Genomic DNA, 27797 nt, shown 5'->3' on the forward strand with positions numbered 1-27797 from the left:
GAACTCTGTCTGAGAAGTAGTTGGTGAACCAGGTCGAGGCTGTCATTTGAGAAACCAAGGCTGTTGAGTCTGCCGATAAGAATTTGGTGGTTGACAGAGTCGAAAGCCTTGGCCAGGTCGATGAATACGGCTGCACAGTATTGTCTCTTATTGATGGCAGTTATATCGTTTAGGACCTTGAGCGTGGCTGAGGTGCACCCATGACCAGCTCTGAAACCAGATTGCATAGCGGAGGTACAGTGGGATTCGAAATGGTCTGTAATCTGTTTATTAACTTGCCTTTCAAAGGCCTTAGAAAGGCAGGGTAGGATAGATATAAGTCTGTGGCAGCTTTCCAATCTTTGGGAATCTCAGACGATACGAAAGAGAGGTTGAACAGGCTAGTAAAAGGGGTTGCAACAATTTTGGCAGATCATTTTAGAAAGATAGGGTCCAGATTGTATTGCCTGGCTGATTTGTAGGGGTACAAATTTTGCAGCTCTTTCAAAACATCAGCTATCTGGGTTTGGGTGAAGGAGAAATGGGGGAGGCATGGGCAAGTTGCTGTGAGGGGTGCAGGGCTGTTGACTGGGGTAGGGGTAGCCAGGTGAAAGCATGGCCAGCCGTAGAAAAATGCTTATTGAAATTCTCAATAATAGAAGATTTATCAGTGGTTACAGTGTTTCCTAGCCTCAGTGCAGTGGGCATCTGGGAGGAGGTGCTCTTATTCTCCATGGATTTTACAGTGTCCCAGGACTTTTGGGAGTTTGTGCTACAGGATACAAATTTCCTAAATTTCCTCAATGCCTGTGTATGTATATTGGTTCCTAACTTCCCTGAAAAGTTGCATGTCACGGGGGCTATTCGATGCTAATGCGGTACGCCACAGAATGTTTTTGTGCTGGTCAAGGGCAGTCAGGTCTGGAGAGAACCAGGGCTATATCTGTTCCTGGTTCAACATTTTTTGAATGGAGCATGCTTATTTAAGATGGTGAGGAAGGCACTTTTAAAGAATAACCAGGCATCTTCTACTGACGGGATGATGTCAATATCCTTCCAGGATACCCGGGCCAAGTCGATTAGAATGGCCTGCTCGCTGAAGTGTTTTAGGGAGCGTTTGACAGTGATGAGGGGTGGTCGTTTGACCGCAGACCCATTACGGATGCAGGCAATGAGGCAGTGATCGCTGAGATCTTGGTTGAAAACAGCAGAGGTGTATTTGGAGGGTAGGTTGGTTAGGATGATATCTATGAGGGTGCCTGTGTTTACGGATTTGGGGTTGTACCTGGTGGGTTCATTGATAATTTGTGTGAGATTGAGGGCATCAAGCTTAGATTGTAGGATGTCCGGGGTGTTAAGCATATCCCAGTTTAGGTTACCTAGCAGCACGAGCTCTAAAGATAGATGGGGGGCAATCAATTCACATATGGTGTCCAGGGCACAGCTGGGGGCAGACGGTGGACGATAGCAAGCGGCAACGGTGAGAGACTTAAGTAATGACACTTAACTCATGCAGGTTATAGTTTGTTATTGAGCCCAGACCTACCTGTCTTTCTCACTCTCCTCTCTCGCTGTCTCTGTCTCTTTCTACAGACGATGAAGACGGGATGGGTGAGGGTGACAGCGAACGGAGGCCTCATTTCCCACAATTCTCGTATTCGGCCAGCGGACGAGAGTGAAGGTCATTGCCAGCCAGTATTGTCCCCCCCCCCGCCGTGCGTCCGTTTCGAGGAAAACACGTAGCCATTTTAGGAAAAGTCTCCCCTCTTTTCTCCTTCTCTGTATTCGAGTGCAGACTGGGAGAAGTTGTCTTTTTAGGGACTGTAAAAGGGGTTTTGCACAGTGGGATAGACTCAAGCTGGTCTCTCCACACAAAAAAAAGTATCTTACATTTTCAACGCTATATACTGCAGAAGGCAATGTTTTTGTTATTTATTTTTATCCGTCAATATTAGGTTGTCGACCTGTTACGTTCTTTGTCTTTTTAAAATTTTAGTTTTAACTTTTTTGCACTTGGTTTGGAAGAGCCGTTCTAGGGAACAAAACCAAAAATGTTGCCTTATGTGTGCAGATGTTTCGTATCATACAGACAGGGTTTAGGTCGGGGGGGCTCGTGGTTCATTCAAACAATTATTTTTCTCATATACAATGCCATGGCGGTGCACATTCTCCAATCCCATGGCAACGAGAGTCACTATCTGCTAAACACAACAAAAAAGACAGAACTGACCGTTTCTTTCATTCCAATTTCATTGTCAGTGTTATTACTTTTCATTCTTTTTTACCTTTTCATTTTCTGCCAGAGATTTCTACTTGGTTATTGTTTGACAGAAACACTAAACTGCCAGATACTGCACGGTTCACTCAGGCAACACAGAGCACAACCGCATTCAACTCAGCTACCAGTTTAGCTTTACACACCCATCAGGGAAAAGCTACTATGAATATATATACAAGCCTTTTTTGCGTCTTTTTCCACAGTCATTTGATTAATAACTTATTTTCATAGCTATAGAAAAAAATAGTGGTATAGATGTTTACACAAGGAATGTGGCTCACACACACACACTCTAACATCAGAGCCAGCTCTGAGCTCTGCTGATATGGCTTGTGACAGACTATGAAATCTGTATCTGTAAAAAAAAAGTAGAATCTCCCCATCAATCTTCCCAAAGCGACAAGGTGGGCGGAAGGTATCAATAATCACTAACCATGTCGGGTCACAGATCACGTGTAACTGAGCCATGAATATACTTGTGTATGATGATATGATGAGGACTGTGAGAATGGAGAGAGAAAAGGAAAGCAGTTCCCCCACGTTTTTTGATGTAAATATGCAATGCCTTTTTTTGTTCTTTAGTGGCATCTTGGCCAGACATGAACTTTTGTGTGTGACTGTACTTCAAGCTTGCAGAGGAGAACCAAGACCGGAGGAAAAGGAAGACTGAGAATGACGTTTTGGGTTAAAACAACGTAAACTACAACGTTGAAGACTGACTGGACGCTCCCATTTTGTGACTGGTGTCAGCGTCGCCTCGACCTGTCTTTCCAGAAGAGGTTTCCATGGAGACGAGACCCTTTTTCGCTGTTGGTCAAATAAATTGACACCCACTGTAATGTTTTCTTTTACCCGTTCAAGTGGGACCATGGTCAATTCTGCAGTGATATGTGGTTACATCAGGTCGTTATCATTCCCTTCCTTTTTTGTACCATAGTACTAGATTTATTTATGTTTGTGTCATTCTAGGCAGTGTTACCCAGTCTTGTTCAGAGTCAAAAAGGCACCTCTTTAAGCCGCTGAAGGATGATATTGTTGGATGCATTACTAAAGTCTGTTTTTTATCCAATTGTTTTTTTGGATTGTTTGCTTGTTTGTTTTCTTACCAAAACATTAGGGCAAGAAACCAATAGTGAACTTGCAATGCCGTGGTAGTATTTATTTTGAATTAAATTAAAGAATACATTTCAGGGTTTTTCATGGCGTAAGTCAGTGTTTTATTTTAATCCCCCGTCTGATATTTCAATGAGTGTGTACCCTTTGGAAAGCAATACCCTAAATAATATTCAGCAAGGGTCTCATCCAGGGTCATGTTCATTAGGAACCAAATAAAATAAAACCGTGAGGAAGAAGCTACTGGCGCATTCCCACTGGTATGTTTTTGGGTAAAACACTGGGGTAAATCTATTTTTCCATCTACGTGGGCCGACACCCGTGTCTCACTGGGCCATTGCTCCGACGGACATGCTCTCACTTGGAACCAAGGCACTGGGTCCTTTTCAGCTTGAATTTACAAAGATGGTTAACTCTGAACTTTTACACCTCAGAAAGCAACAGTCTTGAATGATGCAGAGGTTTGTGATTCTGCTTGCCACAAGTCTTTAGTGTCACACACCTGATGGACAAAACACTAGAGCTTACATTAAAGGGACACATCAGGATTTTGGCAATGAGGCCCTTTATCTACTTTCCCAGAGTCACGTAAACTTGTGGATACAATTGTCTCTGTGTCCAATATGAAGGAAGCTAGAGGTAGTTTCACGAGAAAATGCTAACTAGCGTTAGTGCAATGACAAGGTCTGTGGGTATCTGCTACCCATAGACCTCCAGTCATTGCGCTAACGCTAGTTAGAAATTGCAGTATCAATGGTTAGCAACTCCCTTTCAAACTACACGCAGCGACATAAAAATGGTAGGCATGAGTTCCTGTGACTCCGGGAAGTAGATTGCCTCACGTTTCCCTTTAACATAAAACATTGGTGTTGGGGTAAGTCAAAATGGAAAAGCACCATACCTGGACTTATTAAATAACATTTTTGGTTTTCTGTTCCAATTTTTTTTCCCATTGTGTGCACAACTGAACATGTCCCAGGCCTTTATATGGATGGGATTTACAATGGGGGAACATGATACTGATGGGAGACATCACATTAAAATATTTTCATTCATACAAAAAAAAAAGTATAGCATTGCTCTCCTTTTGCCTACGGGACAATCCACAGGTAAACAATTTATTTTAAGGCTGAACATAAACCTCTGTAAATCAATTGAGGGAAAAACACAAAATACTGACCATATACTACCCCTATGCTCTATAGAAGGGCTGTTCAATGTCTGTCCTGGAGGGCCGAAACACTTCTGGTTTTCATCCTCTCCTAATAGGAGACTAATTCAGACTTGGGACACCAGGTGAGTGCAATTAACTTGGATTGTAGTTCTTTCAGTCAGCAGTGCCATTCACACCCAGTCCCTTGCTATGGCTCTCAAAGACATGTATATCTAAGATCAGTTAAAGGCCTCAGCTCAGCGCATGTGCTGTACAGATTCAGTCATTTCAACATAATCTATTGAAAGAAAAACAAATATATTGACACTATCCATATCATCTAGAGATCAGTGGAACGGAGCCCAATAGGTGACAGTATGGCCCATCAGAAAGAACTAGGGCTCCTTTTGGCATCCTCAACAGCATCAGTGAGACGAGGCTCACTCGGGGATGGAAGGTGGCCAGTCCACATCTACAGACTGAGGAACGCACAGAGAGAGAATAAACTCATCATTTTGATTCACCTGCATGTTCAATCATAGTCCAGCAATGTTCTATATTTGTTTCCTTAGCTTGAAAGAACAGACTGATTTCAAGGTAAGGAAACAAATATCGAAATATGCTTAACTATCCCTTTATATTATGAATGAACTTTTCAACTGTGTCTCGCAATTTTTTTATACAATAATCACTGTGCACAGTGTCTTATTTTAATATCCCACAAAAAAGTAGATGCATTTATGGCAACTTAAAAAAAATACCCACATCAACGTCCAGCTCTAGGATATCCGTCTCAGTCTTCAGCAGATCACACAGATTGGGCTTGGTGCGACCAAAGTCTCCGTGGACAAACTCCTTGATGTAACTGGGAACAGTTAAGGTACTGACATTGGGTGACTCGTTGATGATTAAAAAAAAAACATTTATTAATTTGTTATCGTGTGTGTAAGTATTTCACTGAATGTCTCTCAACCTTAATACCTCCCTTTGTGTGTATGACTATTTGTGTATCTCACTGTTTTGCTTCTCTCTGTATAAAGGATACGTCCCTGCCTGCGTGCGCAGCTTCAGGTGGAAGTGATGCGTGTCCAGGAAGCATGTACTCATGGTGTGGATGACGCGCTCCCTGACGGCCAGCGGCCTGCGATGCAACACTCTTAGTGGCGTCTTCTGAGCTAGCTTCAACTCCTATATGACCGAGCCGAAGATTATCAACACGCATACCATAAAATGTACTACAACCAAGATGTTTAACCACTGTGATTTTATATGAAAATATAATGCTGTTTAAAGATAGCACTGAACACTCACCTTGGTTTCCTCTAAGAACGTGATATCGTCTTTGTCGATAGCTTTCTGGGTCCATATGAGGGCGGTGTACGACTTGGTCTTGTCCTCCTCACCCTCCTTCATGTGGCCCATAGCATCTCTACGCACACACACAAACAAACACACAGAATATGACCTGTCAGCATCATTCTTAGGTCTCTGGACAGAAATGAGACACATTTCTCTACTGCGTTGCTCACCTGCTTACAATCTGTAGATCTCGTACTCTGATTTTGTCTGAGGACTGGTTGATGGTCTGTGAGAAGAAAAGATAGGGCTGTGGTCAAATTCCTATGTGTGACCCTGCAGAGACATTGTGTGTGTGTGTGTGTGTGTGTGTGTGTGTGTACCTCCTGCAGCTGTCGGACCTCTGCCTTATTGAACCTGGCTCTGTGAGGATTTAGCAGCTCCAGTGCAAACGGACGACCTGCGAATGGGGATAGAGACACCTCCTTACACCTCACATTGATGGAAACGAGGGCTGAGGATGTGTAAACATACATGTATGTTGTGCGTCTGACCATTTCCAAGCGTCCGCACATCCACGTCCTCCCTCCCTGAGGAGGAGAAATTAAACCCTGCAAAGACCAGAGGGGAAAAGAGGAGAAAGACATTACTTGAGATACCAGATTCATTCACCAGTGTAGATCGGGTCTTTCTTTTGGATCTGTCTTTCTCATTGACTTAGATAGACATTGGATCATTGCATCTGTCCCATTATGGCATCTGTGAGAGCATGGGCAGTGCCATTTAGGCCATCTCCTTTGAATTAGTACACTTTCTTTTTCTACTACTTCTATGAATTGGCAAACGAACCGAAAGGGTGCATACTGCAACCTGCAGTGTGTTTGAACAGGTCTGAAGCCAAGGTTGCCGATTTCCTGCCACCTGAAGTTATGGCAAGTTTGCTCACAAGTATAATTCATTGGCTGATCCCTCCTGATGACCTGGATGGAATCATGTGATTCTTCATTAACCCATAGGAAGTCTCACCCAGTTGACTACTTCAAAATGGTGAAAGTCCTCAATGGTGCTGCCCATGCTAAAACAGGCTTTTGGGCCCTCTTATCTATGGTCTATCTATCCCTAAGTAATAATGTGTAGAGCCTATGAGGTTCAGTAGGGAGAAAACATTTAGAAACAGAGTGAAACGAGGAGGTTCTACCTGAACTCATCTAATAAGAACACAGATTTTTGTTTCCCCATTGCTACAGTGTGCCCTTCTGAACACCACACAGTATACGCTCACCCTCAGCCCGGAAAGAGGAGAAGAGGGGTGCGGCGATTAGCTCCTCCACCGACGACTCCATCCTCCTCTCTCCGTCAATCACCCAGGGGGTCTGGGGCAAGGTGCGGGAGAACTTGTTGTACCTCCCTAAAAAGAAACGGGGACAAACATAAAGGAGTCAAGTCAAACCCTTAAAACATTATTTTTTTTAAATAACTGAAAAATCCCAAGGCATGAAAAAAATCGAATCAAATTGTATTCGTCACATGCGCCAAATACAACAGGTGTACCTCACCTTACAGTGAAATGCTTACTTACGCTAACCATGAAGGGTGAATCCTAACTTTTCCCTAAGTCCAACTTTTACATCGCATTGATGTCAACGGAGAAATAAGTGAAAATTCGACTTACCTAAGAGGATGTTAGTATTCGCCCCCAACTGAATACATTCCCGAAGTGAAATGACCCCACTCTTGATCATCTCAAAGCCCTCCTTTGGTTCAAATCATCCAAAAGGGATGTCATAAACAACCTTACCCGCCACAAATACAGAAACGTGAAGACACTGGACGTCTTGAGCGATGCATTTCCTCGCTGGCCGTGTAGGGGGACAGGGGAACTTTCTAGAGAGAGAAAAGTTAGATTGTCGGGTTTCTCAAAAGAGTGAAGACAGAGAAACAGAAACTAAAAGCGAGAATAACGTGACCACCTACTTTAGAAACTTCTCATTGGAAACCTTCTCGAGGGCTTTGACCACGGCCATTCTCGTGAAGACATTCTGTTGTGAGACAAACTAGAGATCAGAGAAAGGACCGTAACACCGAGAGACATGGAACGACAAAGAATGAGCAGCATGTCGCCATTGGTGACAAAAACATTTATGGAACTTATCAAAACCATTTATACCAATGACCCATTTTGTTCAAATGTCACGTGACATGGCTCTAATTGGCTTGTTCACTCACCTGTTTGTTCTTAGTTGGTCTGAAGCAGTCTGAACAGATGCCAGCCCTGAATGCAAGAATAAAGCAGAGAAGTAGAAAGTAATTACATAAAAATGCTACATTACATTCAATATTACATGTATTTTGCTGGTACTCCATGCCTTTGCACCTATAAAATCTATCCATCAATCTGTCAGTCAATCAGTCCTTCCGCACATCCATCCATCCATCCATCTGGCTGTCTAGTCAATCTATTCATCTGGTCTATACCCGGAGGAGAAGTGTGCTTGGAGAACTTACAGGAAATGGCAGTCTGAGTCCGTCTCTGGATGTGTGAACCCCACGCCCACCTCAAACTGTTCAGTTTGTCGACTGATCTGTGGGATAAAGAGGAAAATAAAATAGGAATAAAATAAATACATTTACATTTAAAAAAAAAATAAAATCAAGAATAAAAATACTTTTCAGGAATGAATAGAATTTTGTCACTTACATTTGCTCTATTTGCCTTCATTTTACCGGGGTAAATTTACTAAGAGAACACTTCTCACATTACTAGCCTGAGTGCAAATCTGTTTGTGCCGCAATGTCAACTCCCGGTCATGTTTTTCTTGTCAATGATAGCAATTGACTTGACAAGGCCACAAACAGATCTGGAACCAGGCTAGCTCATTACAGGTTATTGCTATAGATACAGTTACTCTACAAGGCACTACTTGTATGATAAGTATTTTTCAACAGTGGTGTCCGATCCATCAGCATGTGAGGCCACTGGATGGCTACTTCCGGGTCACTGGTCACTGACCTTGGTCACCACAGGTACGCCACCAAGCTCTTTGGACATCAGACCCTGCATGGTCCACTTGAAGGCCTCCTTCACCTGGATGACATCATCCTTATCGAGGCATATAGACTTCTCCCTGTTTGGTATTAATTCAACGTAATTCAAGTATTACAAACCCCTAAGATCTGCGCCCTCGTGGAAATCTAATTAGCATAATACAAACATCCCCATAAAAGTCTGTTTCATCTAGAGAGAGTTTTTTTCTGCATTGGATGAGTCTCGATCCACCGCTTCTGCGGTGAAAGGTGACTGAACTAGAGCTGTGTTTGTCACACCATGAGACTCACGTCTTCTCACAAAATAGTCTGAACGGTTTATTACTCTATGAAAAGATGAGACTCTCACGAACACGATGGTGTTCTCCGTTTTTCTCTACAACCCCCCCCCCCCACAAGTGTCTTGGGACTCGTCTGAAGTCGTTACAGCAACTTCTGTCTGTAGCATCCGAACCGTTTGGGTTACACACTAATATGGGCGAGACTGTCATGAACACATACATGTCAGTTGTTTTGCTCTAGGATGTCCACAGGCCTCACAAGACTTGTCTGAAGGTCCGCCGTACAATTTTTTTGTCCATTAAAATAACATCAAATTGGTCAGAAGGCAGAGTTGCAAAGAAAACGCCATATCTCAGACTGGCCAATAAAAATAAAAGACTAAGATGGGCAAAAGAAGACCAGCATCCTGGAGTCGCTTCTTCACGTTGAGACTGGTGTTTTGCGGGTACTATTTAACGAAGCTGCCAGTTGAGCACTTGTGAGGCGTCTGTTTCTCAAACTAGACACTCTAATGGACTTGTCCTCTTGCTCAGTTGTGCACCGGGCCTCCCTCTCCTATTCTGGTTAGGGCCAGTTTGCGCTGTTCTGTGAAGGGAGTAGTACACAGTGCTGTACAAGATCTTCAGTTTCTTGGCAATTTCTCAAATGGAATAGTCTTAATTTCTCAGAACAAGAATAGACTGACGAGTTTCAGAAGAAAGTCCTTTGTTTCTGGCCAATTTGAGCCTGTAATCGAACCCACAAATGCTGATTCTCCACATACTCAACTCGTCGAAAACAAATGCCAGTTTTATTGCTTCTTTAATCAGAACAACAGTTTTCAGCTATGCTAACATAATTGCAAAATGGTTTTCTAATGATCAAATAGCCTTTTAAAATGATCAACTTGGATTAGCTAACACAACGTGCCATTGGAATACAGGAGTGATGGTTGCTGATAATGGGCCTCTGTACGCCCATGTAGATATTCCATACAAAAATCTGCCATTTCCAGCTGCAATAGTCATTTACAACATTAACAATGTCTACATTGTATTTCTGATCAAGTTGATGTTATTTTAATGGGCAAAAAATGTGCTTTTCTTTAAAAAACAAGGACATTTCTAAGTGACCCCCAACATTTTGAAAAGGAGTGCATATGGAGACTGTTTAGTGCCAAAATTATTTAAAAAAAATGCTGCCTGACCCTTTCTTATCTCTCTCAGATACTGGACAGACTTCAGAACAAACTTCCATTACATTTTTTTTTTGGGGGGGGGCCGGGGACTATCTGTTGTTTCATGTAGTGAATCTGTTATTCAATGCGTTTGTATGGGCTAATAGCAGTAAGGCTAAATAACATTTTTCATTGAATAAATGTGTTAATATATTGTTGGGATACTTCAAGGGGTCTTTAAAATTCTAAATCAAATAGCTAAATGATCCTTGGTATGACCTCCTTAAGACAATTCCATATAGCTTAGTAGAACCCCGCCCTCCCCTTCCCCGACTTAGACTCTTATGGGTTAAGACATGACATGTTAGAAAAGGTAAAGATGTGTGTTCATAATATAGTAATGAACACTGTAATATTTCAATGTTTTGGAGTGATGATACTTTGGGATTAGAATTATTTATTTAACGGAAAGAAATCAGGCTAGATAGATGGACGCCACTCTGGTGAAGCGAACTTACCTCACTTCCTTCTTTACATGCAGCCAACAAGAGTGCTGTAGGGGTGTGGCAGAGAGAGAGGAGGGTACATGTTCAGAAACGTCCTGAGTAACATCCTGTCTGTTTACAAGCATCCGTCATGCACACCCTAATGGGAATGCCACATCTGTAGAAACAATGGCTTTCACGATTGCATTTGAGTCTACTCTAGTTTCTATACTAGACAGAAGCAGTACCACTAACTATGAGGTAACTACGCCCTCTAATGGCCAACCCAGGGACAAGATACTGCATTATTGACTGTAAAGTAGTCTCGCACTGCCACACATCACACTGAATAGAACGACTGTGGTCCAGGCTTTACTGATCGTGTGGCTATGACAGAATCAACTCAGCTTGAAATAATCATACTTTTCTATTGAATGGAAGTTGTTTTGAGACAAACCATTTGAATATACTGTAAGCCAACACTTCCTTTGGCCGCCTTTCCTTCCAGTTCTCTGCTGCCAATGACTGGACAAATTGAAAAAAAAATCACTGAAGCTGGAGTCTTATATCTCCCTCTCTAACTTCAAGCATCAGCTGTCAGAGCAGCTTACCGATCACTGTACCTGTACGCAGCCAATCTGTAAATAGCACACCCAACTACCTCATCCCCATATTGTTATTTATCCTCCTGCTCTTTTGCACCCCAGTATCTCTACATGCACATCATCATCTGCACATCTATCACTCCAATGTTAATGCAAAATTGTAATTATTTCACCTCTATGGCCTATGTATTGCCTTACCTCCCTACTCTTCTACATTTGCACACACTGTATGTAACTGATGAGAAACGCTAGCTTAGTTAGCGGTGGTGCGCGCTAAATAGTGTTTCAATCGGTGACGTCACTTGCTCTGAGACCTTGAAGTAGTAGTTCCTCTTGCTCTGCAAGGGCCGCGGCTTTTGTGGAGCGATGGATAACGATGCTTCGTGGGTGACTGTTGTTGATGTGTGCAGAGGGTCCCTGGTTCGCGCCCGAGTATGGGCGAGGGGGCGGTCTAAAGTTATACTGTTACATGTACATAGATTTTTATATTTATGTGTAACTCTGTGTTGGTCGCACTGCTCTATCTTGGCCAGGTCGCAGTTGTAAATGAGAACTTGTTCTCAACTGGCCTACCTGGTTAAATAAAGGTGAAATAAAAAAAATAAAAAAAGCTGATAGCTACACAATTGCGTGACATCAGTTATCAGCTAAGGCCGACAATGTACCACTGACCTCTCTGACAGACAGCTGGGCCGGCAGGGAGACGGACAGTACCATCGTGTCAAACTGGTAGTTTTTGGCCTTCACCACATCCGATATCTGCACACATAAAAACAGTGTCATGAATCCCCCCAAATTCCATTGTTGGTTCAGTCCTCCTTGGCCTCAAGCTGTGGTAATTGAGGTAGATTCTGGTAGACTGGAGCATTGATTTTATGATGATGGAGTATTTGATCACTAGGCAGATACAAAGGTCTTTCTTATTTTAATCTTCAACGTTGTATCCTAAACGGTACCCTATTTTCTATATAGTGCACTACTTTTGACCAGGGTGTAATTTGGAATGCACCTAAAGACATACTTAGTCATAGGTATCATGTAAAACAACAGTGGCTCCGAATGCAATAGGATTAATAGTGACCAAACACACCTTTATGGCATAGGCTTCATCACAGAACTCCTGTAGAACTCCCAGGCACACCGCACACACGTCTGAGTCCGCTGGCTTGGCGTCGCCTTCCTCCATCACCGCGGGAACCACGGCAGAGTCGCCTTCTGATTGGACGTCCGTCTCCGCCGCATCCATCTTAATTTTTTTACGAGGGGGGTCTTCTGTGTGCTGCTCCAGCACGGCTGCATCTTGGGATTTGTTATTCTCTGAATCACTGATGAAAGCACAAAGCTCCTTTGCTGTATCCTGAGCAGGACAAACAGAAAAACATTATTCAGCATCAAAAAAATATATTCAAATGTCTGCCAGCAGTTCAGTTCACCCAATATATGACCGCAAGTTAGATCACGGGCACAATTATTCTAAAGGAGAATACTTAGGTTACCTACAAAGTAGCGTCTGCTACAGGCTTTCACGCAAAGCCTTAAGCCGAGACTACCTACAAAGAAGAATGTTGGAGCTACTTAACTGTATTTGCACTTGAATCTCTGAAATGTCTGTATGTCTGTCCCTGCTTTAAGTGCAAAGACAATCCAATGCAGCAAAAGCACTGACCTCATAAGACTGACGGTAGGCTGACTGCACCCCCAAGCAGCAGAACCTCAGGACACAGCGGGCACAGCATCCAGCTTCCAGCAGCTTCTTCACTATTGGTCGATCTTTCTCCTTCAGGGGCAACATAATACAGCTGTAAAATGGACAGAGATCACAGATGAATGAGATCAGTATAAGAAAGATGAAAGTACACTTATGTCTGGCAAACCTACTACAAGTAAGCTGACAGAGTTAAGTAGAATCAGTACTACTGTAGGTTATCTAAGAGTAATATAATATGCACATCACAATGCTAATAACATATCACACACTGTAGGGTGAGGTTACAATTATTGGTAGCTGAAGCAAAGCTTGCATGCACACTTTGCATTACAAAGATAGATATGGGGGCTATAATCCCTTAACTCAGAAGTAAAATCTCATGTGTACTACTGTACAATACTGGAAAAGGCTGCTTGCTCTGAGACCTGTCTACACATTGCTAGCACTAGGTGACACTCGCAGCCCTGTGTGGATGTTGATGCATTTGATGTTATGATGTGCTGCTAGTTCTTAAGGTAGCTAGTTAGCTTTATCTGAGAACACAAATAAGCACAAGCTTACGAACCTACTCATATAACCTACCTTGAATGGCAAATTAATTACAGTATTTGTACGATAATCAAATGTCTATGTAGAGCAAGAACACAGTTCAGTCAAAGATGGTTTCGAAACTCTGTGGTTCATTCATTTGGTTTCTCAGCATTCAGCAAATGGTACAGGAACATGACTTCATCAGAATTAGACACAACTAGTCGAATCAGATAGATTAATATATTGATGAGGGTGGATATTATAATTTTGATCAACACCACAGGTCCCTTTAATTGTATACAATATCACTCACTACCAGTACCTTTATATATGAATGTATATGCATTCGATGCACACAGTGACCTACTAGCCTTGTCTCGTCCCAACATATAAAACCGCAAGGCAAATTGTTGGACATCTAAAACGTCATATCAAGGCGCCCTCGAAGTTGACAGGAGGGTCCTTTTTCTACAAGAGTCGAAACCGGTGGCTCTGGAAGGTTCTAGTCAGAGCGGGAGATAAATCTGAATCTCAACCCATCTGAAGTCGAGCAGCCGATTTTGTGTTTTGGGGTACAGCTGTCCCCATCATAAGTATTTTAGTCAAATATTCCGACGAAAATAAGCAATGGCTGCACCAAAGATGCCAAGTGGTGGGATGAAAAACAAAGGACGAGGGGCATATGTAGACCGTGACAAGCCAGCACAGATTCGGTTCAGTAACATCTCCGCAGGAAAAGGTAAACTACAAATACAGCATTCGTATTGCGTTGTTGGACGAATAACTGACCCTGGCGGTTGTTTGCCACAGTGAGTTGCCATAGCATCAGCTGCTGCGACACTCCCTTTGCTAATGAATGGATGCTACTGCTGGCTCAGTATGGGCAGTGTAACCGTTAGCCACAAGTTGGTACCCAGTTAGCTAGCATGACTCCACAAGAATCTGTTACAGAGCTAATCATTATTCTTTACACCCTTCATGTAGCACCAAACACTATTGTGATTGACATTAGTGCACTAGCTAAACTAGCCATCAGTTGCTTAGATTTGTTGGGATCAAGAATTGACCAAATGAACTGTCATGAACATCCATGTATGTATGTGCTCTTTAACCAATAGTCGTTTGGGGTCCTCTTGTCTGCCTCAGTAGTCAAGCAGTAAACATTTTCTATAGAAGGTATCCTACTGTTAGATGGGTAGGTATTCTTTGTGAACGTAACACCTCTTTTTGGGTTGACAGCTGTCGCTGAATGCATCAGAACCAGCCTTGGCCCCAAGGGCATGGACAAAATGGTAATTAAATGTAACCCTTTCCATCAACTTCTCATCACCATCTCTCAAGGTTTGGTCATTTTGTCTGTAACTAAAAGAGGAATTGATTCTTACAGATTCAGGATGGGAAGGGTGACGTGACCATCACCAATGACGGGGCCACCATCCTGAAACAGATGCAGGTGCTGCACCCTGCAGCCAAGATGGTAAGGTTTGAGAGAAAGGAGCTGGGGATATGTTTCTGTGCTGTCCTCTACAATTTGTTGGGCCTCTGTCAATATAAACATTTAAAAAAATACTGCTCTAGCCATCACTAGCCGGCTACCAGCCGGTTACTCAACCCTGAACCTTAGAGGCCGCTGCCCTATATACTGCTGCCTTTCAGAAAGTATTCAGACCCCTTGACTTTTTCCACATTTTGCTATGTTACAGCCTTATTCTAAAATGTATTAAATATATATTGTTTTCAGCAGTCTACACACAATACCCCAAAATGACAAAGCGAAAACCGTTTTTTAGAAATGTTTGCAAATGTATTAAAAATAAACCAATGCCTTATTCAAACCCTTTTCTATGATACTCACAATTAATTTCAGGTGCACCATGTTTCCATTGATCATCCATGAGATGTTAATACAACTTGGAGTCCACCTGTTGTAAATTAAATTCATTGGACATGATTTGGAAAAGCATATACCTGTCTATATAAGGTCCCGCAGTTGACAGTGCATGTCCAAGCAAAAACCAAGCCATGAGGTTCGAAGGAATTGTCATTGGAGCTCTGAGACAGGATTGTGTCGAGGCACAGATATGGGGAAAGGTACCAACAAAAATTATGCTGCATTGAAGGTTCCCAAGAACACAGTGGCCTTCATCATTCTTAAATGGAAGAAGTTTGGGAGATATTAGTTAAATCCCAACATTGGTATCGGCCGATATCTAGTTTAACGGCTGATGTGTAAAACCGATGTCAAAGCTGTCGTGCATACCTATATGATGTAATGACGGCAAGTAAAATGTTGCACTATACATACAACACAGCATTCCTAAACGAGCACACAATGTCTGCTGTGTGGATCGAGCAGTCAACAAGTTGCGCAGTCATTTGAAAGATTAAGAACATTTGAGCGAAAACAACTCAAACGCGAAATCTCTTAAAGCCTAGATAATGGAATTCATTGTCGTTGACAATCAACCGTTTTGTCGTGGGTGAAGTTGGCTTTCGCCGACTGGTCAAGCACCCGTACACACTAAGTGCGCTGTTTTTCAGATGTTGCCCAAACGGAGTTACACAGTAATAGCTTCACGACATGCATACCATGGAACACCATTTGGGTCTTTTGGTAATAAAGCATCATTTGTTTGACCGCAACTTCTGGGGTAGCTAGCTTTCGCTTAGTACCTAGCTAGCACCCATACAACCAGCCTGAAAACAATCACCAGTAGGAACTGCAGTAATTTTAATTTATTCTTAACAAGGATTTCTAAATCATTGCAAGTATTAGCTAGGTTGCCACTTGTTGTTCACCTATTGAAATTGAACTTCAATTCATTGAAAATAAATAGCTAGCCAGCTACTTAACACTGTTGCCCAAAGCTAACGTTATAAGCAGCCAGCAAGCTTCATCTGGCTAGTGAGGCTCGACCAGACCGGGTTATGTGTTGTGAAGCTAGCCACAAGGATTAGGCACAATAGTGGAATTTGCATTTTGCCATTGGAACACAGGAGTGATGGTTGCTGATAATGGGCCTCTGTTCGCCTATGTAGATATTCCATTTAAAAAATCTGCCGTTTAAGTCTACAATGGTCATTTACAACATTAACTATGTCTACACTATTTCTGATTACTTTGATGTTATGTTAATGGACAAAAAATTGCACCCCTCTCAAAAACAAGGACATTTCTAAGTGACCCCAAACTTTTGAACAGTAGTGTATGACTATCATCTGCATATAGATAGAACTTTGCTGGTTGCATCCCATTTCCCAAATCATTAATAAAAAGTAAGAACACAGGCGCTAAAATGGAACTCTGGGGCACACTTCTATTAATCTCCAGAAAGCTAGACTTGTGATTGTCAGTATATACCCATTGTGTTCTGTCAGAAAGATCGTTCCTAAACCAATTTACTGCCTCTTCACCGAGACCGACGTTTGAGTCTAGCTAGCAACAATTCACGGTCAACTGAATCAAATGCCTTTGTGGATTATTATCAAACAGAGCAGCGCAGTGTTGCTTTTTATCTAGTGCATTAATGATGTAATTTGCCACTGCCATAGCTGCAGTTGTGGTGCTGTGCCCCAAACTAAAGCCAGACTGAACCCCACTCAGTATGTTCTTTTCACATTAGAAGTTTAACCGAGTTCACTAGGAATTCATAGACTTTGGCCAGGGTAGGTAGTTTAGAGGGAGGACGATAGTTATTAGCATCTGAGGGATCTCCACCCTTTAGCAGTGGGAGGGCATAAGCTGATTTCCAAATGCTGGGTATGGAATTGGTCAAGAGACAAGTTGAAAATGTGAGCCACAGTTTAGGAAATAATACTAGCTGTTATCTTTAAGAGGTAATAATAATAATAATAATATCTGCTGGTAGGGGTCCAGGTTGTCTGGACCTGCAGACTTTTGTGTCTAACCTTTTTAGTGCTTTATAGACCTCCTGTATAAGGAACAGGTTCAAAGTTAAAATGGTTCATGGGGGCCTATATCATAGTGGACTGTAACAGAGCTTACAATTGAGGCCTGGGCCACACCATTATCAAAAACTGAACCAGCAGATATTAAGTGCTTGCATTGTTAGGTCTAGCTTGAGCCCAAGAGATCTCTCTTTCTAATTAATTCTGCCAAGTTCTTTGAACACCAGGTATTGTCCCTTCCACTGATTCTTAATGTCTTCACAGGGACATGCTTATCACAAATCGACACAAATTTCATATAAAACATATTTCCAGGCAGTGTCAGTCGGGAATCAGACTTAATATTGACAGTATGATACAGATCATGTAAAAACGCTTGCTCATCAAACTGTCTAAAATGTTTGTTTTTTTTTGTTTTAAAATAAATAAATGTGTTTGGCTTTGGGCATATATTTTTTTGTATTTCTAACACAAGCAATTGCACAGTGATCACTGACATTAAAGAATATCCCAGTCCATGTGTATTTGTGAGGGGTATTCGTTAGAAGAATGTCCAAAAGCGTTGATTTGTTAGGTGCCCTGGGATTCGGTCTTGTAGGCGCATTAATTAATTGAGCAAGATTCAGAGTCACAAGGTTCTTTTAAGACTCTGGTACAGATGTAAGCATGTCCCAGTTCAAAACTCCTGAAAGATTGCATTTCAGAGTCATTTTGCTCGTGCAGGACATCAAGAGTTAAGTGCGTCCCTCGACGCCGAGGGCGGTCTGTCACAGCCAACTACAGTGATGTGGGAGTCCTTATATAAGGTCACTTTAACCGCAAGCAATTCAAAATGTTTGGCTTTGGTAATCGAGGGTAACTTCCGAGGTGTTCAACTTGGATATCACATAAATTGCAACCCCTCCTTTACTCATCCGATCGTTCTAAAAACCCTGTACCCATCAATAGAAATCAAGTTATTTGACACACCATTGCGTCGACATTTGTCGTTTTGGCCCATATTCTAATCATGTCTATTTCTGACATGCAAGAGGCCAAAACCTGCTCTGTTTTTCAAATCATGAGTCGGTAGAAATTGCATGGTATCTATCGGCCCAGGGTTTGGTCGCACATTACCAGAGATCAACAGTAAAAACATAACAATTTATCTGTTGCCCAATGTGTGAGGACTTGGTGGAGCCAGCACCATTGTCAGTCAATAAAACTAACAGTCCATTCAACAGTTTGAGATTTTGGAAGTATGCCATAAAGTGTAGGTCCAGTTGCGTTTGAGAGGGGCACAAATGTAATTGCAGAGGGACCGAGTTCCTGGTGGTGTTGACATGATGGTCTCTTGAGTGTTTGCAAATTGTAGGGCATAAGGCGACGTTAATCCACGATGGCATTGAGTAAAGAGCAGGCACAGTAACTGATACAATGCCGGTTTGAGCGGTATTTCAGCACAGGTGTGCAACGACCCGTAGACGTTGTGTAGAACAACGTAGAGTTTCCCACGGTGCATTAGGTTTTCCAATCCAATAGCCGCTTCTCCGCTCCTAGCCTTCAGTGTGCACCTGTGCTCGCGTAGCAGGCCCGGCGTGCAGACAGACACTCCTGACTCTGCGAGCTCCAACTCCAGAAAGGTGTAGAAAAAAATAAAGGCCTTCTCAATCCGAGATCTTTGTACAAGTAAATTTAGTAAAATACTGATCTAAAAAAATAATAGTTTATAATAATAATATAATAATAATATATGCCATTTAGCAGACGCTTTTATCCAAAGCGACTTACAGTCATGTGTGCATACATTCTACGTATGGGTGGTCCCGGGAATCGAACCCACTACCCTGGCGTTACAAGCGCCATGCTCTACCAACTGTGCTACAGAAGGACCACCAGCTTTAGTTATATACAGCATCCACCTTCACATAAATGATTTGCTTCTGTTAACAGGATCATGGTCATTAAAACGTAACTCTTAACTCCTCTCAAGGATCAGACATACAGACTGATTGGCAACCATCTTGGATTGGACAGTGATGCAAATAGAATTATTGCATACTTTTATTTTGAAGGCTAACCACAAAGTCCACTTGTTGCTAATCCTTATTGTGGCTAGCTTCACATAGATGGGTCCGACCACCATTAATCAAATAAGAACAGTATTATAAATTAGGGGAAAAATGTGTGTCGGTGCATAACTATTCTGAATACTTCTCAAATGCACTGTAGACATAAAATCACTAGCCACTTTAATAATCAAATTTGTTTTGGTCACATACAGATGTTGTAGTGACGTGTTTGTGAAATAACACACAGGAGAGAAAATACTGTAGCGCGCTGGTCACTAACGTTTACATAATGCTTTACTAATTTCGTATGCATTATATTCTGCTGTGTTTTAGTCAATGCCACCCCGACATTGCTCGTCCTAATATTTATATATAGTAATTCCATTCTTTTACTTTTAGAACTGTTAGATACTACTGCACTGTTGGCGCTAGGAACACAAGCATTTCGCGACACCCACAATGACATCTAAGTATGTGACCAATAAAATGTTATTTGAACATCCAGCAAGGGACTGTCATTTGAGCTAAAATTCAACATTTCTTAAGGGTTATTTCTGAAAGGCATCTTTGGGGACTTTCCTTTCTAGCTTCTGTCCCTTTTAAGAGATCACCAATATCAGGAGTTTGACACTGTGTTTTGCCTGTTTGTCTTTCAGATGGTGGAGCTGTCCAAAGCACAGGATATTGAGGCTGGTGACGGCACAACCTCGGTGGTGGTGATTGCTGGTGCCCTGCTTGACGCATGCGGCAAGTTGCTTCAGAAGGGTAAGTGACGTGGAACCAATGGCATCGTTGGCGATCTCCAGGACCAGGCTTGCTGACTCCTGGATTACACAATAAACTCCTAGGCCAGAATCTGTTCTGAGTCCCTGCTTCCTAAAGCTTTAATACTAACTGCCTGTTCTCTGCTTATCCCCCAGGTATCCACCCCACCACTATCTCTGAGTCGTTCCAGAAGGCGGTGGACAAGGGCGTCGAGGTGCTGACCGGCATGAGCCAGCCGGTACTCCTGAGCGACCGCGAGACACTGCTGAACAGTGCCACCACCTCTCTGTGCTCCAAGGTGGTGTCGCAGTACTCCAGCCTGCTAGCCCCCATGAGCGTGGACGCCGTGATGCGCGTCATCGACCCAGCCACCGCCACTGGCGTGGACCTGCACGATATTCACATTGTCAAGAAGCTGGGGTGAGGAGGGAGGGGAAGGCTGGTGGGTCCAGATTATGTGCTCACTACTGTAAATTGTTCTGGATAAGAACGTCTGCAAAAGGACTTAAATGTTAGGATTACAAACAGGGTTGTTTTCTATTTTGACTTCTGGGTCATGTTTATTAGGGCACGCAACAGGAAATGTTGAAACATTTTGCAACGGAAAATTTGCTTTTCTTATTAGATAAGTCCAGATCGTCCCTCCTTTCGCAGTTCCTTTTCTGCCATTAGGTGTGTAATGAACATGATCCAGCAGTAGACCCTAGGCTACTAATGTAGGATCAGTGTTGTACTAATACCATACCTTTCCTAAAGCTTTTGACAGCTTCCTACAGTTGAAAGTCAGTTTGGGTAGGCACATTTTCACTCCCCAGTTCTCTCTCTGTGGGGACGTGGACATGTCTGATGTGCCAGATCAATCTCAGGCGGTCAATTAGCAGAATGGCTCCACTTTGCTTTCCCTGCCAGTCACCTTCTGACAAGCTATCGCAAAAAAAAAATGTAATTGCGTAATCGGCAACAAAACCATACTGATGTCCTACTTGAGTGTTTTTCCTTGTGCATGGACGGACACACATTTATCTCATCTTAATCGACAACGCAAATGATTGCGTTTAAAGAACAACATTTAATTAATTAATTTGCCTTATGGTCAAGAACCTTTGTTTGGAATCAGCCAGGTAGAAACTGCTGCCCTTAGACAGATGTTCTACCCATAATGACCTAATGTGTGTTTCTCTGCAGTGGGACCATTGATGACTGTGAGCTGGTGGATGGCCTGGTGCTGACCCAGAAGGTGGTCAACTCCAGCGTGTCCCGTGTGGAGAAGGCCAAGATCGCCCTCATCCAGTTCTGCTTGTCCCCGCCGAAAACTGACGTAAGTCCATCACAATCGCTGACTGATTATCTCCGTGAAATTGGCTTCCATGTTTGTCAATGTCCCTGACGTTATGGTGGACAATTTGTTTTTGTCTTACCTTTCTTAACCCTCAATCTTCACATTTTCTTACAATTGTGGTGTTATTCTTTCTCCGTATTATTAATATTATTACTTTATTTTTATGTCCCTCATGTCGTAATCCAGATGGACAACCAGATAGTAGTGTCAGACTATGCCCAGATGGACCGCGTGCTGCGCGAGGAGCGCGCCTACATCCTCAACCTGGTCAAACAGATCAAGAAGGCGGGCTGCAACGTCCTGCTCATCCAGAAGTCCATCCTCAGGTAACACCCGGCGCATTATCACCGTCATGGCATTGTGTTACATTATCACCGTCGTGGCATTGTGTTACATTATCGCCGTCGTGGCATTGTGTTACATTATCGCCGTCGTGGCATTGTGTTACATTATCGCCGTCGTGGCATTGTGTTACATTATCGCCGTCGTGGCATTGTGTTACATTATCGCCGTCGTGGCATTGTGTTACATTATCGCCGTCGTGGCATTGTGTTACATTATCGCCGTCGTGGCATTGTGTTACATTATCGCCGTCGTGGCATTGTTACATTATCGCCGTCGTGGCATTGTTACATTACCGCCGTCGTGGCATTGTGTTACATCGCCGCCGTCGTGGCATTGTGTTACATCATCGCCGTCGTGTCATTGTGTTACATCATCGCCGTCGTGTCATTGTGTTACATCATCGCCGTCATGTCATCGTGTTACATCATCGCCGTCGTGGTATTGTGTTACATTATCGCCGTCGTGGCATTGTGTTGCATTATCGCCGTCGTTGCATTGTGTTGCATTATCGCCGTCGTTGCATTGTGTTGCATTATCGCCGTCGTGGCATTGTGTTGCATTATCGCCGTCGTGGCATTGTGTTGCATTATCGCCGTTGTGGCATTGTGTTACATTATCGCTGTCGTGGCATTGTGTTACATTATCGCCGTCGTGGCATTGTGTTACATTATCGCCGTCGTGGCATTGTGTTACATTATCGCCGTCGTGGCATTGTGTTACATTATCGCCGTCGTGGCATTGTGTTACATTATCGCCGTCGTGGCATTGTGTTACATTATCGCCGTCGTGGCATTGTGTTACATTATCGCCGTCGTGGCATTGTGTTACATTATCGCCGTCGTGGCATTGTGTTACATTATCGCCGTCGTGGCATTGTGTTACATTATCGCCGTCGTGGCATTGTGTTGCATTATCGCCGTCGTGGCATTGTGTTGCATTATCGCCGTTGTGGCATTGTGTTACATTATCGCTGCCGTGGCATTGTGTTGCATTATCGCCGTCGTTGCATTGTGTTGCATTATCGCCGTCGTTGCATTGTGTTGCATTATCGCCGTCGTGGCATTGTGTTGCATTATCGCCGTCGTGGCATTGTGTTGCATTATCGCCGTTGTGGCATTGTGTTACATTATCGCTGTCGTGGCATTGTGTTGCATTATCGCCGTTGTGGCATTGTGTTACATTATCGCCGTCGTGGCATTGTGTTGCATTATCGCCGTCGTGGCATTGTGTTACATTATCGCCGTCGTGGCATTGTGTTACATTATCGCCGTCGTGGCATTGTGTTACATTATAGTCAATAGTTCCGTACTTCTTTCAGAGATGCTCTGAGCGATTTGGCCCTCCACTTCCTGAACAAGATGAAGATCATGGTGGTCAAGGAGATCGAGAGGGAGGATATTGAATTCATCTGCAAGGTGTTTAAAAAATAAATAACATTATTGGTCTTTACTTTGTAGTTCATGATATGTTATAGCCAAAGGCTGACTGTTGAATCTGAATTCACTTTTCACACCTACAGACCATTGGCACCAAGCCCATCGCCCACATTGATCAGTTCCTTCCTGAGATGATGGGCACCGCCGAGCTGGCAGAGGAGGTCAGCCTGGATGGCTCTGGCAAGCTGGTCAAGGTATGCTAATTCACTTAAACTAATCTCAATCTCTCCCAGGCTTGGATACAAGACTGCTTTCTTGCTGCCATCACAACTATGTGAGAAAAGACTCGTACTCTAATGCTAATACCCTTGGAATGTGTTAAGTGGTCATTGAAAACAGTGATGATTTTAGGCATTGCATGTAGCCTATGTGTATTCCAACCTCCATGAATGAAAAAATGTTAAAGTTCTTTGCTGTAAATGTTCATTGTAATTTCGTTTTTAAGGTTTTAGAAAAGCATATTCTAAGATGACTTTGGCATGTGTCTGATCGCTGTTTCCCATTGAAAGTCAATTAATGCTGTTTCTCTCTGGCCTGTTCGTCTCCATAGATCACAGGCTGCACCAGCCCTGGTAAGACTGTGAGCATCGTGGTGCGCGGATCCAACAAGCTGGTGATTGAGGAGGCGGAGCGCTCCATCCACGACGCTCTGTGTGTCATACGCTGTCTGGTGAAGAAGAGGTATGGTGCTGCAGCCACTCTGGTCAGCTGTCTGAGCAACAATAGCCTCTGTAGATGCATGCCGTGATAATGTGGAATAGTTACATAGATAAGTAAGCACAAGTCCCTCTAAGCTTTGCCCACTCGTGGCTGTCCATGTCACAAGTGGCCATTTCCGGGGGACAGAGCAACCTTCTCTTCAACCTGGGTCAGGGGCTTCACCTCTGGCTCTGGACCTGTTGAGAGGAACATAATACTCGAACGACTGCAACTACACCTAAAATGGCTGTGAAGGATGTGCACTTTGTCCTTTTTAAAGAGCTTAGCAGACCTTGTGATCCCAATAGATCTTGAAACCAAACATTGATATTTCTGTTTTGATATCAACCATTTTTGTCAGATCTAAAATGCCCTCTTTTATAACAGAAGGGGGGCCACACCAGTATCCAGCTTACCAGTCATTTGCAATAAACTATTTTCTATGCAGTCATTAAATTCCTTTTTTGGGTAACGTACCATTCAGAAGTTTGGACTCATTCAAGGGTCCTTTATTTTTACAAATTTTTTACATAGTAGAATAATAGTGAAGACATCAACTATGAAAAAACACATATGGAATCATCTAGTAACCAAGAAAGAAGAATCTCAATATAATTTTGTTTTTTGTTTAACAAAGTAGCCACCCTTTGCCTTGACAGCTTTGCACACTCTTGGGATTCTCTCAACCAGCTTCATGGGGTAGTCACCTGGAATGCATTTCAATTAACAGGTGTGCCTTGTTCATTTGTGGAATTTTCTTCCTTAATGCGTTTGAGCCAATCAGTTGTGTTGTGACATGGTAGGGGTGGTATACAGAAGAAAAAAGACCAAGTCCATATTATGGCAAGAACAGCTCAAATAAGTAAAGAGAAACGACAATCCACCATTACTTTAAGACATGAAGGTCAGTCAATGCAAAACTTTGAACGTTTCTTCAAGTTCAGTTGCAAAAACCATCAAGCGCTATGATGAAGCTGGCTCTTATGAGTACTGCCACAGGAAAGGAAGACCCTGAGTTACCTCTGCTGCAGAGGATAAGTTCATTAGAGTTACCAGCCTCAGAAATCGGCAATTAAATGCACCTCAGATTGCAGCCCAAATAAATGCTTCACAGAGTTCAAGTAACAGACTCATATCAACATCAACTGTTCAGAGGAGACTACATGAATCAGGACTTCATGGTCAAATTGTTGCAAAGAAACCACTACTAAAGGACACCAATAAGAAGACTTGCTTGGGCCAAGAAACACAAGCAATGGACATTAGACCGGTGGAAATCTGTCCTTTGGTCTGAGTCCAAATTTGAGGTTTTTGGTTCTAACTGCCGTGCCATTGTTAGACGCAGTAGGTGAACGGATGATCTCCGCATGTGTGGTTCCCACTGTGAAGCATGGAGGTGGTGCTTTGCTGGTGACACTCAGTGGTTTTTATTTAGAAGACTTCACCAGCATGGCTACCACAGCATTCTGCAGCGTTACGCCATCCCATCTGGTTTGGGCCTAGTGGGGACTATCATTTGTTTTTCAATGGGACAAATGACCCAATGACCCACCCATTCACTATTTTGGTTACTACATGATTCCATATGTGTTATTTCATAGTTTTGATGTCTTCAGTATTCTACAATGTAGAGAATCGTATTAAAAAAATAACTCTTGAATGAATAGGTGTGTCTAAACTTCTGAATGGTTCTATTTATCAGTGGGGTGCATCTCAATCCCTGTATCCTTCACTCAATCTGCACCTATCTGAAAATGTAGGATATGTTAGCACTATAGCCTAGAGCTGGGATGATAAACCAAAAATGCTACAATGTTTAAACTATCAGTTTTATAGGGGTTATACAGACTGCGGTTCACATAATGTTGGTACATTTATCATTAAATATTAATAGTCAATTTATTGCAATATGGATTTTTGTCCATATCAGCCAGCTCGACTACAGCCTAATTGATATTTGCTGTCACTAGTTTGTTTAACATCAGAATGGAGCAAAAGTCATTTTGTTTTCTCTTTCCCTTGACTGATGCCTTTTCTCTCCCTCCCAGGGCTCTGATCGCCGGTGGCGGCGCTCCTGAGATCGAGCTGGCCCTGCGTCTGGCTGAGTACTCCCGCACGCTGCCAGGCATGGAGGCATACTGCGTGAGGGCCTACGCAGACGCCCTGGAGGTGGTGCCGTCCACACTGGCCGAGAACGCCGGCCTCAACCCCATCTCCACTGTCACAGAGCTCCGCAATAGGCACGCCCAAGGCGAGAAGACTGCCGGGATCAATGTCCGCAAGGTACGGCCCTGCCACTCTCTCCTGGATTCTGTTTTGTTTTATGCCTATTTTCACCCTGCCGTAGTTTGTTCTCAGGATGCAATGTTGCACATTCAGATTTAGAACAAATGTGATTGTCTCGTGAGGCTAGAGTCACGCCGTGACAACACCTCATTGTCCTGGTGTGCTCGCAGTAAACTTATTTGCCTATTCATCGACTGTAGTCTCTTGTGGCCCAGCCATTCACCAGCTCGATACAGAACCTCCGTTTTGACAGTTTGTCATGAAGATTTACATTAATGCAGTTGCATACCAGATATGCGATTGTCTATCATATAGAATAGGGAATTGACTCGTCTCCCCATTCCTCTCCCTCTCTCAGGGCGGTATCTCCAACATTCTAGAGGAGCTGGTGGTGCAGCCTCTGCTGGTGTCTGTCAGCGCTCTGACCCTCGCCACCGAGACGGTCCGCAGCATCCTCAAGATTGACGACGTGGTAAGAGACCAGACAAGCCTCTGGTGTCACTAGTGGAGATCTGCCCTCTCATTCAACCTGCATTACATCTTGTATGCCCATTTTAGTATGGAACACAGCACCAGAAAAAACCGCACAACACTATATAAATTGCTCTAATAATTGAAAGCCCCCCTCCTTTCACTTAAACTGTGTCCTAATAAGGTAATAAGATTTTCCCCTTTCTTGCAGGTGAACACCCGATAAGGAGTTACGAGGAGATTTGACGATGTAGCAAGAACCCAGCCTGTGTTACTGCACGTGCTTGTGCCACAAGGAGTCATAGGACCGGCAGCTTGCTAAGACCCGTATGTCCAGAAGTCCTCTGTAGTTGATGCAGTCTGTAATTTAATAAAACAGTTGTTTTTTGACACTCCATGTTTTTGTTGTGTACTTCCTCCTTGGGCTCCCTTAGTGACGACCCCACTGACCAGCAGTTGATCTTTAAATCTCAGGCTTGTGTCATGACGCCAACGGAATGGTGTTAACGGCAACTTTCCCCATATACACTACTGTTCAAAAGTTTGGGGTCACTAAGAAATGACATTGTTTGAAAGAAAAGCAAAAATTGTCCATTTTAAAATAACATCAAATTGATCAGAAATAGTGTAGTTATTGTTAATGACTTGTAGCTGGAAACAGCTTTTTAAATAAATGGAATATCTACATAGGTGTAGAGGCCCATTATCAGCAACCATCACTCCTTTGTTCCAATGGCACGTTGTGTTAGCTAATCCAAGTTGATCATTTTAAAAGGATAATTGATCATTAATAATAATAATAATATATGCCATTTAGCAGACGCTTTTATCCAAAGCGACTTACAGTCATGTGTGCATACATTCT

General features: G+C 43.0%; 3 protein-coding genes across 7 annotated transcripts in view; 2 read left to right on the forward strand and 1 right to left on the reverse strand.

The window, feature by feature from the left end:
• Positions 1 to 3452, forward strand: part of LOC118364993 (RAC-gamma serine/threonine-protein kinase-like) — a 44986-nt gene extending 41534 nt beyond the window's left edge. For all 3 annotated transcript variants that reach the window (XM_035746862.2, XM_052490628.1, XM_035746861.2), the window contains exon 14: positions 1573 to 3452. In XM_035746862.2, coding sequence (XP_035602755.1) covers positions 1573 to 1658 — 86 coding nt within the window. In that variant the 3' untranslated portion in view covers positions 1659 to 3452. The remainder of the gene's footprint in view (positions 1 to 1572) is intronic.
• LOC118364990 (tRNA pseudouridine synthase Pus10-like) lies at positions 3402 to 14084 on the reverse strand. 3 transcript variants are annotated; one of them, XM_035746857.2, is made up of 18 exons: positions 13954 to 14084; positions 13059 to 13191; positions 12483 to 12749; positions 12065 to 12151; positions 10821 to 10855; positions 8830 to 8944; positions 8325 to 8401; positions 8046 to 8091; positions 7794 to 7858; positions 7618 to 7703; positions 7102 to 7227; positions 6374 to 6430; positions 6203 to 6279; positions 6053 to 6108; positions 5835 to 5952; positions 5569 to 5711; positions 5289 to 5388; positions 3402 to 5002 (listed from the first exon to the last, which is right to left on the reverse strand). In XM_035746857.2, the coding sequence occupies exons 2-18, from the start codon at positions 13182 to 13184 to the stop codon at positions 4964 to 4966; spliced, it is 1620 nt and encodes a 539-aa protein (XP_035602750.1). In that variant the 5' UTR covers positions 13185 to 13191; positions 13954 to 14084; the 3' UTR covers positions 3402 to 4963. The 3 variants fall into 3 exon arrangements, with proteins under 3 accessions (XP_035602750.1, XP_035602751.1, XP_035602752.1); XM_035746858.2 differs by lacking the exon at positions 13954 to 14084 and adding an exon at positions 13683 to 13846; XM_035746859.2 differs by lacking the exons at positions 8325 to 8401; positions 8830 to 8944; positions 10821 to 10855; ... (2 more) ...; positions 13059 to 13191; positions 13954 to 14084 and adding an exon at positions 8194 to 8322 and having other exon boundaries at positions 4451 to 5002.
• LOC118364992 (T-complex protein 1 subunit delta) lies at positions 14074 to 27327 on the forward strand. Its single transcript, XM_035746860.2, has 13 exons — positions 14074 to 14370; positions 14871 to 14923; positions 15019 to 15108; positions 20248 to 20356; positions 20512 to 20776; positions 21542 to 21674; positions 21882 to 22021; positions 23359 to 23455; positions 23560 to 23670; positions 24027 to 24157; positions 26224 to 26458; positions 26820 to 26933; positions 27144 to 27327. Exons 1-13 carry the CDS (start codon positions 14259 to 14261, stop codon positions 27156 to 27158), a joined length of 1605 nt encoding a protein of 534 aa, XP_035602753.1. The 5' UTR covers positions 14074 to 14258; the 3' UTR covers positions 27159 to 27327.
• The last annotated feature ends 470 nt before the right edge of the window (positions 27328 to 27797 follow it).

Source organism: Oncorhynchus keta, chromosome 32 (assembly GCF_023373465.1).
Source record: "Oncorhynchus keta strain PuntledgeMale-10-30-2019 chromosome 32, Oket_V2, whole genome shotgun sequence".
Taxonomy (NCBI): Eukaryota; Metazoa; Chordata; class Actinopteri; order Salmoniformes; family Salmonidae; genus Oncorhynchus; species Oncorhynchus keta.

Excerpts from the sequence above, each read along its gene's own strand:
- LOC118364990 (XM_035746857.2), bottom strand. The coding sequence starts at position 13,184 with ATGTTGCCCCTGAAGGAGAAAGATCGACCAATAGTGAAGAAGCTGCTG. Across the intron at positions 6,280-6,373 it reads TGTGCGGACGCTTGGAAATG|GTCGTCCGTTTGCACTGGAG; the intron begins GTCAGACGCACA and ends CCCCATTCGCAG. Across the intron at positions 5,003-5,288 it reads TCCTAGAGCTGGACGTTGAT|TCTGTAGATGTGGACTGGCC; the intron begins GTGGGTATTTTT and ends TGCGTTCCTCAG.
- LOC118364992 (XM_035746860.2), top strand. The coding sequence starts at position 14,259 with ATGGCTGCACCAAAGATGCCAAGTGGTGGGATGAAAAACAAAGGACGA. Across the intron at positions 21,675-21,881 it reads TGTCCCCGCCGAAAACTGAC|ATGGACAACCAGATAGTAGT; the intron begins GTAAGTCCATCA and ends GTCGTAATCCAG. Across the intron at positions 26,459-26,819 it reads CCGGGATCAATGTCCGCAAG|GGCGGTATCTCCAACATTCT; the intron begins GTACGGCCCTGC and ends TCCCTCTCTCAG.